Source organism: Poeciliopsis prolifica, unplaced genomic scaffold, assembly GCF_027474105.1.
Source record: "Poeciliopsis prolifica strain line A6 unplaced genomic scaffold, Auburn_PproV2 SCAFFOLD059, whole genome shotgun sequence".
NCBI lineage: Eukaryota > Metazoa > Chordata > Actinopteri > Cyprinodontiformes > Poeciliidae > Poeciliopsis > Poeciliopsis prolifica.
In genome coordinates, this window is record NW_026562434.1 from 2,085,939 (window position 1) to 2,103,499 (window position 17,561).

The 17,561-nt window shown below is 39.0% G+C and overlaps 1 protein-coding gene across 1 annotated transcript in view; it reads right to left on the reverse strand.

Annotated features, from left to right (window-relative positions):
* Positions 1-420: 420 nt before the first annotated feature.
* Positions 421-17,561, reverse strand: part of LOC129379605 (NACHT, LRR and PYD domains-containing protein 3-like) — a 31,192-nt gene continuing 14,051 nt past the window's right edge. Inside the window, 3 exon segments of the mRNA XM_055060420.1 lie at positions 421-956; positions 1,098-1,153; positions 6,045-6,218. Of these exon segments, the coding sequence (XP_054916395.1) occupies positions 421-956; positions 1,098-1,153; positions 6,045-6,218 (766 nt within the window).

The following is a 17,561-nucleotide window of genomic DNA, read 5'->3' on the forward strand; positions in this document are numbered from 1 at the left end:
ATTAAAACACAGAAAGTACAACTGCAGTAAATATACAAAAAAATAACATTTGAATCCAAGATGAATTTAAGAATATAGGAGATAACAGAAACAAAAACATGTCCAGTTATTGAGAAAAACTGCAGTAAATTCAAAGAATCTGATGATAAATGAAAGGAAAAAATCAAGAGAGAAACAAAACATCCTGAGATTTATTGTGAATCTTTGACTGGAAACAGAAAAAAACAACATGTTGATCCAGTTATAATCCTGGAATAATCCTGGAATAATCCCAGGGTTGTGTAGAAGAGTTTAACCAAGAAGCAGTTTGGATCCATGAAAATATGTTTCTGAATGAAACAGACATATAGAGACTGAATTATCTTTTAATCAGTGAGATTTTCTAGCAGGATGAAAAACTTTAGACTCTTTGGACTCAAATCAGAACAGAAACACTGAAGAGGAACCAGAACTGGGCCACCAGACTGTAAATCCAGGAATCAGAGGTTCAGTGAATGTGGTGTTGAAGGTGTGGAGGAGGATCAGTGAGTCAGAGGAGACTCTGTAGAAGGACAGAATGCCAGCAGGACAGTCCACATACACTGCTACTCTGTTAGAGACAGAGGAGGAGGAAAGACTGGTTTCTATGTTATTGTGCCAGACAGAGAAACCATGACGATCAGAGCAACTCAGACTCCAGGAATGATCATTACATCCAAACAAACAGTCTCTAATGTCTCTTTTCCTCCTGATTTTTCTGTAACTCACTGATATAAAAACATATCCTCTCCACTCAACCTCCCAGTAACAGCGACCAGTCAGACCAGTTCTACACAGCAGCTGATTCCAGTAATCAAATCTGTCTGGATGATCAGGATATGACTGAAGCTCCTCCACACGTGTCACCTTCCTGTTGTCTTCAGACAGTTTGAGTTTTCTGTTCACTGTGTTTGTGTCGATGGTGAGTTGACAGGAATCTGATGGAGAACAAACACAATCCAGCTGCAGTTATTGATCATTTATTGACACTTTGACTCCTGAATGAGTGATGTGACAGTTTGAAGATGGTTGAATGTGAGCTGCTTTGTTATCATGAATCAGATGAAAAACACACTTACATCTCTTCAGTCTCCATGGACCTGGAGTCAAGAATCGGCCTCCAGCAGGCTCCACCCTGAAGGGAGGAGGGGGGTCAGACCATCAGTCTCTTTCAGCACTTCCTCTACCAACCAGCACCAGGTGGCGCTGCACACATTTACAATGAGCCCAAGAAGAAGAAGCAGCATCCTGAACCCAGCAGCTGCAGTAATGGCTTGTGAAAGTAATCCTCCCTCCACTGCAGAAGTTCTGGATGAGCTGATCTTGTCTTTTTATCTTTCCTAGTAAATTTATCAGAACTTTGGATCTGAACCAGTTTCTGCTCTCATTTTTACATTTTCTACTTTTTCATCATTCACTTCAATTCTTCCTTCCTTCTGGAAAACAAGGGATTTCTTTTATTCCCTGATTTCATTCATACTTTTGATCATTTTCCAGATGTCGCCCCCTGGTGGAGATAAACTGCCACATAGATGGATCTACTAAACTTCTAAATCTCTTTGCCTTATGAATAGTTTTCTTCATTTTTCGTGTGTTTTATATTTTAAGGTTTGCTTTAAATCTGAATTTATTTATTTCACTCTGAGATCTTTAAACATCCATCTGATCACCATGGAGCTGCTTTTCTTCTCCTCTTTGCTTCTGGGGGCTGATTGGTCTGAAGCTCCATCCAACATGGTTTTAATGTTTCTATCCTCAGTAAATCATCATAGGAATCTAACAGCTGAACTCCTTAGACTCCTGAATGAGTGATGTGAAAGTTTGAAGATGTTGAATCAGAATAAATTCATTATTATTTCCAGTTCCTATTTAGCTCCAGGCTCTCCTCACGTTCTTAGTCAGAAGAATTTTCCACAATCAGCTGAAATCTTCCTAAACCAGAGTGTTAAATCAAGAACTGATCCGTTTCCTTCATCAACATCTTTTGTCTCTTTTCCATCATTCAAACATCATCAGTTCGTATCTCTAAATGTTCTTCTGCTCTTTCAGTTACTTTCAGTTTTCTGTTTCCATCCCATTATATTCCATATGCATTAAAGTTACTACATGTTATTGATAATAATTATATCTTTCTTGATCAGTTCCTCTATTATGTTTCTTGTTTCTTTCTTCCTGTCACTGAAACATTTAAAACTGATAAAATCTATATTTGCTCTCAGCCATGTCTCTTTATTACCAATTATTAGCGACTGTCAAACAAAATCTCTGATCAAAACTTAAATCCAATCTGCAGTTAAGATGATTTTATTTTCCTCAATATTATCAAAGATCCAGAACATCAGTGGATAACAGATATTTGTGTCCAAAAGCATTAAAACCAGATTAACAGGTTTAAACAAAGATCAGAGATAAAAACATAAAAGCTTAAAGTGATCAGTAAAAACTAAACCTCCTCCATCATCACTGACTAAAGTCACCAGGTGAGCAACAGCTGATCTATAATCATAATAACACCATGTGATCCAGCACTACATCTATACACAACACCAATAATATCTGATTTATGATGTTATTAATCTTCATATTTTAACTTCCTGTCGATCAGCCAATCAGCTTCTTGTATTTCCTCAGTAGATCCATCAGTGGAAGCCCGCCCAGCCCATGATGCTCCTGGTTTGTGAAGACAGAGAGACAAACTGAACTCTGATAGGAAACAGTTTCAACTGATTCTCTCTCCAACCTCTTGGTTCCACATGGAGCTATATTTGGCCTGCTGCTCTGAATACCATTATTGTGGTTCAGTAGGGTTGGTTTCCCAGGTTCATTCAGAACCATGTGGAAGATTCCTACAGTTTTTAATTGGATGTAATTTGCAAACTTACAAAGCCAAAATTACCAGAAATATTTATAATTTAACTGTAATAAATACAAGCCAGATACTGAATTAGCATAATAAATTTTAATCTTCAAACTAAATGTTTCCCAGCAGACTGACTAAAGACATTTCTCCCTCTTCCTCCTCTATCAGACCTTCTCTGCTCCTGCAGCAGGTTCCTCCATACCTGAGAGCTTCCAGTCTCCAGTGTGGATCCTTCAGTCCAGCCGACAGCAGCTTCACTCCTGAGTCTCCTGGATGATTGTAGCTCAGGTCCAACTCTTTCAGATGGGAGGGGTTGGAGGTCAGGCTGAGGCCAGAGAAGCACAGCCTTCCTCTGAGACCAAACAGCCTGATAAGCTGCAGACACACAATTCATCACATGATGAGAAAATGAGAATATTGAGGTAGAAACCAAGATCTGATATTTTTATGGGGCAAACACACAAGAAATGAAATTAGTTCTCATATTAATGTAAAATGTTAGTAAAACTTTATACATTCTGTAGGTAATAAAAATCTAACTTTGTCATTTGTAAAATTAATGATAAAGTCTTTCAACTGGTTGGAGGAAGAATCTGCAATAAAACTTCTTTGTACTCTGATGATGCAACAATCTGTCAAGTGTCCAGCGTTACACTAACAGTTAAAGCCTGATCTCCATCTTTCTACATTCCTCTCTTCTTGGTTCTTTCAGCCTGAAATAAATGAAAACCAGCTGAGTTTATGTGTCAAGACTTAGCATGATTAGCCTCATCACAGTCATCTACTGATGTTATAATCTGATACTGAAATAAAATTTACATAATATCTTATAGCAGGTAATGGACAGAAATCTGGTTTCACCAGGATTGAGAACATTTTACCTGAGAGTTTCCAGGTTGCAGTTTGGACTCTTCAGTCCAGCAGAGAGAAGCTTCACTCCTGAATCCTGCAGGTTGTTGTTACTCAGGTCCAGTTCTCTGAGACTGGAGGACTGGGAGCTGAGAACTGAGGACAGAGCTTCACAGCTTCTCTCTGAGAGGTTACAGTCACTCAGTCTGAGGAGACAGGGAGGAAAATCTGTTATTAATCCATCAAATATTTGTTACTTTACAGTCAACAATATTCTTCTTGGACTGATTGAAGGTTATATTTTTCTAAACTTTGATATCTTTATTTTGAACTAATTTATTCTATAGTTGGGACTCAAGACTTGAAGAACTGAACTACAGGCAACAAGGACACTGGAGAGAGAAATATTGAAATCTACAATAAACTGCATTAATACAGTGACACTTTCAATAGAAAGTAGAGAATTTCTGCTGCTTCAACATGTAACATCATGAATAGTTGCATATGAGAGTCTGTCTCTCTTTTACTCATCACCTGCTAGCAGCAGACGAGGAAACAATGTACCGATAAATAATCAGTAAATACCAGTAGATGGTTTGGTTTCCTAGGTACATTAAGCACCAGGTGAAAGAATCCTAATGTTTTAATGGGCTGCTGTTTGCAAAGTTGTACAGTCCATTTAATCCCAAAGTAGTTTCTGCAACACAAGAGCATGCATTTCCATCTTTAGACCTTCCTAACATGATATTTATGAATTAATTAGAGGTCAGTTGATTGATCGACCACTGATCATAATCAGTTGATTTCTGTAAAAAAGTGTCTGATCACTGATCACTGTCTCCTGTTGTCGATCACATTAATCTCACTTCTCAGCCTGCATGTGCAGCTCATCTCCTCTTTCCTTCTCACTGCACAGCAACAAGTTCTGAATGAGGAACTATAACGCTCTGAGAGTGAATGGAGAAGTTTGTGTATTGCAGCGGAAAATTGCCTCGAAGGTGAAGCATGTTAAAATGCATCAATAAAATTAATCTAATATGGTATTTAAAAACATGCAGTTGACAGAGTTTGGCTACATTGAGGCTCAATGAGGAACAAAATGACAGCAGGTAAAGCAGCTCAACTACCAACAGTCACCTGGATCAGCATCACGGTCAGAAATAACTAGAAAAAGTCTTCAAGCTGGTGGTGAAAGACACTGGTTATACTCTTGCTGTTGAACCTTCACTATTCATTACTGGTAGTTATATTTCACAGACATGGTGCTGCTAAACCTCCACCTGCAGTGAACTCACTGCTTAAAGCTGCAGCAGGTAATGTAAAAAATGACAACAACAAAAATTCACATATTAAAGCTGTCGCTATGCTAAAACATGAGACATAATTCATAAAAAATAAATAAATAATAATGATAATCAATCTCCTCTCCCTCCTCCTGTGTCCTGCAGAATTACTCACCTATGTCAGAACCAGCCAATCAGAACCAGCCAATCAGAATCAGCATTAATCAACAAGCTGCTCTCAGGAAGTTTAGATTTAGTAACTCAGGATTGTTTATTTTGATGCAATCTGAAATTGACTTTGAATGAATGTTTCCCTCTTTTACTAGACATTATTGACATAATAAGTGTTATGAGATTTATTTAACTAATCTATAGTTTAGGGTACAGAGAGCATGACTGTTAAATATTGCTCAACTGGTTGGTTTTTCAGTTGTCCTTTAGACTGAGTAGCTGCTCTATTGTCTCTGAAAGTATGAGAAGCACAACCTTCCTCTGAGACCAAACAGCCTGATAAACTACAGAAACACAATTCATCACATGATGAGAAAATGACAACATTGAGGTAGAAACCAAGGTCTTAACTAGATATTTTCATGAGAGGAAAACTCTCAAGAAACTGAAGATTCACCTGTTAATAAGATTAAAAAGTAATAAACTTTACTTCATTCTGTAGGTAATAAAAATCTGAATTTATCACTTGTAAAATAAATAAGAAAGTCTAACAACTAGTTGGAGGAAGAATCTGCATTAATGCTTCTTTGTACTCTGATCATGCAACAATCTGTCAAGTGTCCAGCGTTACACTAACAGTTAAAGCCTGATCTCCATCTTTCTACATTCCTCTCTTCTTGGTTCTTTCAGCCTGAAATAAATGAAAACCAGCTGAGTTTATATGTCAAGACTTAGAATGATTAGCCTCATCACAGTCAGACATCTACTGATGTTATAATCTGATACTGAAATAAAATTTACATAATATCTTATAACAGGTAATGGACAGAAATCTGGTTTCACCAGGATTGAGAACATTTTACCTGAGAGTTTCCAGGTTGCAGTTTGGACTCTTCAGTCCAGCAGAGAGAAGCTTCACTCCTGAATCCTGCAGGTTGTTGTTACTCAGGTCCAGTTCTCTGAGACTGGAGGACTGGGAGCTGAGAACTGAGGACAGAGCTTCACAGCTTCTCTCTGAGAGGTTACAGCCACTCAGTCTGAGGAGACAAGGAGGAAAATCTGTTATTAATCTATCAAATGTTTGTGTTACTTTACAGTCAACAATATTCTTCTTGGACTGATTGAAGGTTATATTTTTCAAAACTTCATAATATCTTTATTTTGAACTGGTTTATTCTATAGTTGGGACTCAAGACTTGAAGAACTGAACTACAGACAACAAGGACACTGGAGAGAGAAATATTAAAATCTACAATAAACTGCATTAAATCAGTGACACTTTCAATAGAAGGTAGAGAATTTCTGCTGCTTCAACATGTAACATCATGAATAGTTGCATATGAGAGTCTGTCTCTCTTTTTCTTATCACCTGCTAGCAGCAGACTAGGAAACAATGTACCGATAAATAATCAGTAAATACCAGTAGATGGTTTGGTTTCCTAGGTACATTAAGCACCAGGTGAAAGAATCCTAATGTTTTAATGGGCTGCTGTTTGCAAAGTTGTACAGTCCATTTAATCCCAAAGTAGTTTCTGCAAAATAAGAGCATATATTTCCATCCTTAGACCTTCCTAACATGATATTTATTAATAAATTAGAGGTCAGTTGATTGATCGGCCACCGATCATAATTGGTTGATTTCCATGAAAAAGTATATGATCAGTGATCACTGTCTCCTGTTGTCGATCATCAAAACCAATCTACCTTCTCAGCCTGCATGTGCAGCTCATCTCATCTTTCCTTCTCACTGCACAGCAACAAATCCTGTCATGAGGAACTATAACACTCTGATAGTGAATGGGGAAGTTTGTGTGATGCAGCTGAAAATTACCTCGAAGGTGAAGCATGTTAAAATGCATCAATACAATTAATCTAATATGGTATTTAAAAACATGCATTTGATGGAGTTTGGCTACATTGAGGCTCAATGCAGGAACAAAATGACATCCTGAGCGACCAGACAGCAGGTAAAGCAGCTCAACTACCAACAGTCACCTGGATCAGCATCACGGTCAGAAATAACTAGAAAAAGTCTTCAAGCTGGCAGTGAAAGATGCTGGTTCTCCTCTTGCTGTTGAACCTTCACTATTTATTACTGGTAGTTATATTTCACAGACATGGTGCTGCTAAACCTCCACCTGCAGTGAACTCACTGCTTAAAGCTGCAGCAGGTAATGTAAACAATGACAACAACAACAATTCACATATTAAAACTGTCGCTATGCCCAAATATGAGACATAATTCATGAAAAAAGGGTTATTATAATAACCGATTTCCTCTGCCTCCTCCTGTGTTGTGCAGAATTACTCAACAATCTCAGAACCAGCCAATCAGAATCAGACAATCAGAATCAGCATTAATCTTTAGCTGCTCTCAGGAAGTTTGGATTTAGTAACTCGGGATTGTTGATTTTGATGCAACCTGCATTTGACTTTGAATTTCCCTCTTTTACTGGACATTATTTTATGTAGACAGTGTTGTGAGACTTATTTGACTCATGTATAATTTAGGATACAGAGAACTTCACTGTTAAATATTGCTTAACTGGTTGGTTTTTCAGTTGTCCTTTAGACTGAGTAGCTGCTCTATTGCATGTTTATGTTAATTAGGTGAATTTATTACCAGATGACTTTTTCATTTTGCCACATCACATAATGCCATTTATAATGAACGTGAAAAATAAATAACCAATTCAGGTGATCGGCAGAGATCGACCTCATGGGTGATCGGTATCGGAATCGCCAGCAATAAACTTCATTGGAGCATCCCTAGAATTAATACATTTTATTTTGGTAATGTAAATGAAAATGTTGGTTTTATACTTGGCAACAATTCTTGCCGATGGAAAACTCCATAGTCTGAATTACACAAATATGACCTATTCATACATATAAAATAAGAAAAATTATGACATGCACAACCTATTATAACAAAGAATGATTACAAAAGTGTTCTGAAATATTTTAGATACATAAAGATTCAATGCCACATCCTGCAGGTTTCATTGTCTCAATTTGCCAAGTGACCTTTGACCTCATTTGGTCATTTCATCAATGTGGCAAGGTCATGTAAAAATGTTAGAATGAATAAATGTTCATCTTGGAGAACATTTTCCCTGTTCCACCAGACCAAGCACTGCACCTCAGCCTTGCCCTAAACTAGTTTCAGATGTGGCTTCATCTTGTAGCAGTTATTCAGTGCTTAGAGCAAACTTTGTGGAAAGTATCAGGTTTTGGGGAGGAGTTCAACTGTGGGAATGACAGGGATGCAGAAGATATCATTTTGAGGTTCCTTCAGATCTAGAAGATCTAAAATATCTGATGGTTTTAAGCTGTGTGGAAACAAGAGATAGATTAAACAGCAAACCAATGAATGCATAGCATAATGCTGTTTATGCTACAGCCAACCATTGCTGCCACGCTTACATTCACTCTTCTTATGATCAACATATGACTGAAGGGATGTAATTTTCTTTATACATCAGCAGTAGACATTTGGAAGAACATATGTTTAAAATATTTTATTTATATTAGTTTATTTAAATATTGTACTAGCTTCTTCTGGTAGTCAGTACAATACCAGCATCACAAAGAGGGTTGGTCATATGACCTTTCACCCTGGATATATGAAATTGATATTGCTTAGAGTACACAAACTATTATTTTATTTTAAAACTTTATGCAGCTGCCAAATGTCAAAACAATTAATTTAAAGCTTCTAGAAGTTAGAAAAAATGTCTGGCAACAATATTTGCCTGTGGGATTAAACCACAGTAATAATTTGATTTATTTAACTGTCATAAGAGACAGCAGCAGTTTCAGAATCTCGTTATATTTCACCAAGTTATTCATTCATTTATCAATATCACAGTTTCAGACTAAATATTTCAATTGGAAACAACATTTTAATCTCCAAACTAAATGTTTCCCAGCAGACGGACTAAGATATTACAGAAGAAAGCTGCTGAGATTCATATTCCTGACATCAGCTCAGTGAAATCAACTTCTACTTTCGAGGGACCCTCAATAAAATCATTTCTGATAAATAACAGACAAAAATTAATAAAATCACGCAGAGACAAAAAAGTCTGTAAATTGCAAAATTTACTATCTATTCCACTTCTACCAATGTTGAAACCAAACAGAAATCTTAAAGCTCCATGCTGCATATTAAAATTGGCTTTATTGAATATTAGATCTTTGGCAAGAAAATCATATCTAATTCTAGACTTTATTATTGATCATCTTGATTTTTTGTTCCTGACCAAAACTTGGCTCAATCAAAATAACAGCTCATCTACTCTTATTGAATCATGTCCTCTAAATTTCAGCTTTATAAGCCAGACTAAAATAGACAAAAAGGGAGGTGGAGTTGCAGTCTTGTTTAATTCTGCCTTCAGCTGTAAGCAAATAACTTAAATTAACTTTTTATCTTTTGAATATGTTGCAGTGCAACTAAACTCATCCTCTCGTATCTTGCTGCTGACTCTATACAGACCTCCGAAACTCTGTGTAAACTTCTTTGATGATTTCACTGAATAATTGTCCGTAATTTTGGTTGATTTTGATTTTGTTCTTATTGTTGGTGATTTTAACTTTCATATTGATAATCCCCTTGATCGAGGCAGTAAAGAGCTACGTCAGATCCTGAACAACTACAGACTGCTCCAACATGTCCTGGAACCCAAACATAATCATGGACACACTTTGGACCTTATTATTTCTAAAGGACTCATTATATCTAACATTGTAGTGCTTGATGTAGCACGTTCAGATCACTTTTGTATTTTTTGGGACAGTTTTCTCCTTGTGCAAAAAGACAACTGTACACAAGTAGTTTCAAAAAGATTAATTACAGAAACTACTGCCGAACAATTTATTCAGGCTTTTCCGTCAACCACTATACACTCCTGTACTTCTTTGAGTGATCTAGTAGGCAACTTTAATTTTAACATTGAGAAGGTTATTGACACCATTGCTCCTGTTACTACAAAAATAATCTCTGGAAAACGTAAACCACCTTGGAGAAATTTTGAGTCAGTTAGAAAAGGGAAGAAAGAATGAAGGAAAGCAGAACATCAGTGGCATAAAACCAAGCTGCAAACCCATTTAGATATTTACAAAAATAAACTCAAAATGTTTAATCTTGAATTGAGAAATGCAAGAGAGAGTTTTTTCTCTAATATCATTTCTACCTCAATTAACAACTCTCGTGCTCTGTTTTCGATTGTTGTCAGATTGATAAATCCACCTTCTTCGGTTAACCGTGAATTTCTCTCCTCTGAGGCCTGTGACAAATTTGCTGCATTTTTATAAATAAAACGGTGACAATAAGGGAGAAAGTAAACTCCTCTGCTGTTAGGAAACAACTTACTATGTTTTACATCGAACAGGACTTACCTATGATGACCCACTTTAACCTGGTCACTCAAAAAGATTTGAGTTACACTTTACATCATATGAATTCTTCAACCTGTTCCCTTGACATCATACCTACTAGGTTGTTCCTAAAGGTGTCAGATGTTCTTACTCCTGATCTTTTACAAATAATTAATAAGTCACTCTCCTCTGGAGTCGTTCCTCAGGCTTTAAAGACTGCGGTAGTTAAACCACTTCTCAAAAAACATAATCTGGACTCATCTATTCTAAGCAATTATCGACCAATATCAAATATACCTTTTTTGGCTAAAATATTAGAAAAAATTGTTTTCCAACAGATTAATGGCTTTTTAGCTCTGAATAACTGTTTTGATGTCCATCAATCAGGCTTCCGTCAACATCATAGCACTAGTGAAAATAGTCAATGACCTCCGTCTAAACAATGACCGTAATAAAATTTCAATATTAGTTCTACTTGACTTGAGCGCTGCATTTGACACAGTTGATCATGACATTCTATTATCTCGATTAGAAAATTGGGTTGGCACTTCCGGGTTGGTATTCAGCTGGCTTAAATCCTACCTGTCCAATAGAACCTTTTGTGTTTCAATAGGCAGCTTTAAATCCAAGGAAAATACAGTTACCTATGGAGTTCCCCAAGGGTCCATCCTGGGGCCACTTCTTTTTAATATTTACATGCTCCCATTAATTCAAATGGTAAGAAATAAAAATATAGAATACCACAACTACGCCGACGATACACAACTGTACATTAGTCTTTCACCAGGAGATTACAATCAGGTTCAAGTACTCACTAAATGTATTGAGCAGATTAATGTCTGGATGAGCCATAACTTTCTTCAACTAAATCAAGACAAAACTGAAATATTAGTATTAGGACCAAAAGAGCACAGATTGAAAATAATCACCTACCTTCAATCTGTTGGATTAAAATGCTCTGATAAAGCCAAAAATTCAGGGGTGATTATGGATCCTGATCTGAATTTCAATTACCACATCAAATCTATTATAAAAACATCATACTATCACCTCAAAAATATTGCAAAAATCAGACGACTCATGTCCATATAGGATTCTGAGAAACTAGTTCATGCCTTTGTTTTTAGCAGAATTGATTATTGCAATGCCATTTTTACTGGATTACCTAAAAAAGCATTAAGACAGCTCCAGCTCCTCCAGAATGCTACTGGAAGAGTTCTTACTAACACAAAAAGAGACCAGCACATCAGTCCAGTTCTCAGATCTCTGCACTGGCTGCCTGTTGTTCAAAGAATTGACTTTAAAATTTCCTTAATAGTTTATAAAGCACTTCATAATAGAAATCCAAACTACATTTCCGCTCTTCTGCAACCCTACGTACCACTCAGATCATTAAGATCATCAGACTCAAACCTATTAACTACACCGAGAGTCAGAAGTAAACACGGAGAAGCAGCCTTTAGTTTTTATGCTCCAACACTATGGAATAAACTTCCTGCTCATTGTAAGTCTGCGCCTAACTTGAGTTCTTTTAAAACAAAGTTAAAAACCTTCTTATTTGAAGTTGTCTATTCTTACATTTTTAATCCCACTCATTTACTATAATTACAATTTTAATGTTTACTTTGTCTATATTTTCTTTATTTTTTATTTATTTATTTATTATTTTTTTTATTTATTTTTTTTTATTCTAACAGTATGTTTCCCTTATTTTTCTTGTACAAGCACTTTGAGTTGTCTTTGACTGAAAGGTGCTATATAAACAAAGTTGCCTTGCCTTGACTAAAGACATTTCTCCCTCTTCCTCCTCTATCAGACCTTCTCTGCTCCTGCAGCAGGTTCCTCCATACCTGAGAGCTTCCAGTCTCCAGTGTGGATCCTTCAGTCCAGCCGACAGCAGCTTCACTCCTGAGTCTCCTGGATGATTGTAGCTCAGGTCCAACTCTTTCAGATGGGAGGGGTTGGAGGTCAGAGCTGAGGCCAGAGAAGCACAGCCTTCCTCTGAGACCAAACAGCCTGATAAGCTGCAGACACACAATTCATCACATGATGAGAAAATGAGAACATTGAGGTAGAACCAAAAGACTGATATTTTTATGGGAGGCAAGCACGCAAGAAATGAAATTAATTATCATGTTAATATAAAATGTTAATAAAAACACTCAAGAAACTGGAGATTTGTTAGAATAATTATGTTTTGTTATCATTCTTACATTGGTAGCTATAATAGATTTATTATTCACATCCCTGAGAAAAGCTCTCATACTTGTTAGACTTTGGAGCTGCAGCCACTTGTATCTTTGGGATACTCCTATCTGCCTCCCTCCACATTCCTTTTCTACTTTGTAATAAAAGAGAAAGCCCTAACAAAGGGTCTTCAGAGCGCTCAGTGAACGGCTGGAAGCAGCGGTTTGCTGGGTTCTCTCCTTTTGCAAAAGCTTTCATAAAATTCACTTGCGTTGTCTGTTTGTTCTTTTATCTAGATTCACAAATACCTATCATTTTGGTGCCGTGACCCGGTCTCGCGTTTTGTTCGCTGACAGATGAAGAACGACGCGCTGAAACCGTGCACGGCCAGAGTCATTAGGACTTGGAGAGAAAGACCCGGGAAGTGAATTCTTCGCCAGGCCAGCGCCTTGGGTCCGACTTTGTCTGCCAGCGACAGGACTGCCGAGATCCGACCGGACAAGACGAACCGACAGAAGCGTGAGTGGATAAGCGTTTTTTGTTTTTTTTTCGGTTTGAAGTCCCAGTTGATGTTTATCAGCTAAACAGGTTAAAGTCCTTGTCAATAGTATTTTGACTAAACGGGTTCAAGTCCCAGTTGATGTTTATCAGCTAAACAGGTTGGGAGTCCTTGTCGGAACAACTTGACTAAAGTCCCAGAGGGTGTAGAATCCCTGTTGTCTCAACTAAAATCTACGAGAGAGGTTTTTTAGAGCCCCTCTTTTAATGAGGACTTCCCATAAGGAAGAATCCTCGCACTGATAGAAAATTGTTAGTTGCTGCGATTTTTATTGCTGTGTCATTGCTGCCGTGCTGTGTGTGTGTGTGTGTGTGTGTGTGTGTGTTTGTTTGTGTGTGTGTGTGTGTGTGCTTACAAGAGCGAGTGGTGCTCATCTCTCTGTGAGTAAAACTTCTGTCCTCAGAATTAGAATCCTAAGTGAAGAACCGGACTGAGGCTAGTCTCAGTCTAGAACCCTGTTCTTCAGGGGACACTAAGCGCTGACCTCCAGCACTTACTTGAGAGAGAGCACAAAATATCAAGTCACTTCTAAAGCTAAATTGCAGAGTACTTAAATAATGGGAAATAAAAATTCTTGTAATTCTTCACTTGTTGAGGATCCCACAGGGGATGAAAAGTACATGCTGTCCAGATTTCCTGGTAGCACAGTACACATGTCAAAATGGAAGAAGAAATACAAGATAGATGGGAAATTAAAAATTGAACGTGGCAAACTTTAGTGGGAATATTAGAAAAAGCGTAGCTGAGAAAGAAAGGTGGAAGAACTGAAATGTGCTAAGCAATGGTTAGATGCAACTAAAGAAAGGAGAGAACAAATTAGAAAAAACAAAGACAAAAGGAGTAAAAGTGAGGAAGCCACTACTTTGTTTGTAAAGCCAGAAGATAACGAGCCCATACTAGGTGCAATGCAGGCCCCTCCTCCACGCACACAGACAGCTCCCCTCAGCCCCTCCAACTCTCACTCCTGCAAAATCACCACCAGCTGAGCTGACCACAGATCCACTGTCAGTTCTCACTCCAAATACACTTTATCCACCCCTTCCTGTCTACTGGCGTTGCTATATGAGAAGGAAGGCGCAGGTCCCACTAATCAGGGACATTCATATAATCTCAGGCAGTACAAACAGCCAAAAGTTTTGAACAGTTTTGACGGTACAGAACAATATCCAATGATCCAGGTCCCAAACCCAAATCCTAGAGATGGCCAGTCACCACATATTTATGTTTTTAGACCCTGGACTTTAGAAGAGGCCAGGAAGGCTGTGGAAGGAATAACACATGTTGCAGAGGACCCCGATAAGTGGATAGAAGACATGGCTGGATTAATTCACTCATACAGACTAAATGGGGTAGAAGTAGGAGATGCAGCCATGTCCTCATTAGGGAAAAATTGGGCAAAAGTAAAGGGAAATTACACAGGGAAAGCAACAGATGACAACAACTTTTTTTTTCAATGTATTGATTACTTGGTAGAACAATTACAAAAGAAAATGACACCAACTTTGGTGCTGTGATCCTTTGGCTGTATGTTTGGGGGGTCAGCGATCAGAGTTTTGGTACCGACCTGGACATTATCCAGCCTCTTATCTCACTTAGGCTTAAAACGCTGACTTCACACCTCAGCATTAGGATCAACAACTTAAAGTAATTCATTGATCTCTGATGTTTTCTCAGACTAAGTTAACTTAAACTTAAATTAACTTACATTCTACATTAAACTCTAACAGGGCAAAGGATAAAAGAGACTGTGGGTTTAACATGTTTCATTTTTATATGTGTTCAAATAAGTTAATGACTCATAACTTTTAAATAAAATGTTGGGTAAAAAGTGGCTACAATTATAATCTAAAGAGAGAAGAGATATAGATATGAAATAAAAAAAATAAAAAAATTCCCTTCTCACCCACTGCGGGTGGTTCTTATCCTCTGAGCTCGGGTCCTCTACCAGAGGCCTGGGAGCTTGAGGGTTCTGCGCAGTATCTTGGCTGTGCCAAGGACTGCACATTTCTGGACTGAGATGTCTGATGTTGTTCCTGGGATCTGTTGTAGCCACTGCTCCAGTTTGGGGGTTACTGCCCCGAGGCCCCGATGACCACAGGCACCACTGTGGTCTTCACCTTCCAGGCCCTCTCCAGTTCTTCCCTGAGGCCCTGGTATTTCTCCAGTTTCTCGTGCTCCTTTTTCCTGATGTTGCAATCACTTGGTATTGCTACATCTACCACAACGGCTTTCCTCTGATGTTTATCCACTACGACAATGTCTGGTTGGTTCGCCATTACCATTTTGTCTGTCTGGATCTGGAAGTCCCACAGGATCTTAGCTCTGGTGTTCTCCACCACCTTTGGGGGTGTTTCCCACTTTGATCTCGGGGTTTCCAGTCCATATTCTGCACAGATATTTCTGTACACAATGCCTGGCACTTGGTTATGTCGCTCCATGTACGCTTTCCCTGCCAGTATCTTGCACCCTGCTGTGATGTGCTGGACTGTCTCAGGGGCCTCCTTGCACAACCTACACCTTGGGTCTTGTCTGGTGTGGTAGATCTGGGCCTCTATTGCTCTGGTGTTTAGGGCCTGTTCCTGGGGGGCCAGGATGAGGGCCTCTGTGCTGTCCTTGAGTCCAGCTTTTTCCAGCCATTGGTAGGATTTACTGATATCAGCCACTTGGGTTATTTGCTGGTGGTACATCCCATGTAGGGGCTTGTCCTCCCATGATGGTATATATATATATATATATATATATATATATATATATATATATATATATATATATATATATATATATATATATATATATATATATATATATAGCTGACTGGATAGCTCAATACATAAGGCATCAGTATATCACCCGAGAGGGCAGGGTTCGAATCCAGTCTGGGTCCTTAGGCAAGACCCTTCAAGCTACTGCCTACCTCATACCATGAGAGATACTAAGTTGCATAACATGCCGGCTCAGACGTCGCCCGGCCAAACAAGGTCTGCGTCAGGTGTTGGGGAACCAGAGCACCTTGATGACAAATGGGCTACTGGAACAAGACGGAAATGGGCGAGAGATGAAATGGATCTGTTGGAATGCTACTACTCAAGTAACCCTAGTCAGAGGGTTACATGCAAAGACTGGGGAAGGAATGGTTACTTCGACATCCCAGTCAACACTAAGCGCTAAACAACTAGTAGCTCAGTGTTCCAACATCCGCAAACGGCAACTGCTATCACAACTTGAGATTGATGAGATACAACACAAATGCTACGGCAAAAGGGAGGAACCCGGATGTCAGGACTGTGGGGACTTAACTACAAGTCCCCACCCAGTGAGGGGATACACGGCCCCAATGAGCGAAACAGAGCTGAACGAGACAGCTGCTGACCTGAGAGAGAGAATCATGACCCGAATGACAACCAGGCCTCCCCGGCGCCAATTACAACGGCTGAGTGAAGTACCATCTGAAAGTCTCATTGAGAATGTGAATGCAGCATTGAGAACGATCCCTACCAACACCATAACAGAAACCAATGAGCTGATCTAAAACTCAGCATCAGTGATCCTTGAGATACTTGGCTATAAGACAACCATGAGACCCAATACCCACCATGGAAAAGACGGTTAGAGGCTAAAATCAAGGTAACAAGGAGGGAAGTGAGCCAACTGTCAGAGCTCCACAAGGGTGCAATGAAAGACCAGTACCCAGAAAGTACAGGCAGATGCCCATACCTGAAGCACTCGAGACTGCCAAACAGAGGCTCCAAGCCTTGGCCAGCCGCCTAAAGAGATACACAAGGAGAATGAATCCAGAAGGATTAACCGGCTCTTCTCCACTCAACCAGCTAAGGTGTACTCTCAATGGCAGGGTAACAATAACAACAGAGCAGACCCACCAAGGCTGGAGACGGAACAATACTGGAAAGGCATATGGGAAAGGGAGGCGTCCCACAACAGCAATGCACAGTGGCTGATCTCTCTACGAGAGGACCACAGCAACCTCCCTGAGCAAGCCCCGGTAACCATCACTGTGACAGATGTCCAAGAAAGAGTCTCAGGTATGAAAACTGGACAGCACCAGGGCCTGACATGATCCATGCCTACTGGATGCCTACTGCTCTCCATGAGCAAATGGCAGCCCAAATGAACCAGCTGCTACAAAGTGGGACTCACCCTGAATGGTTAACTGAAGGGCGGACAATCCTAATCCAGAAGGATCCATCAAAGGGTCCAGTCCCACCCAACTACCGACCAATAACCTGCCTCTCCACAA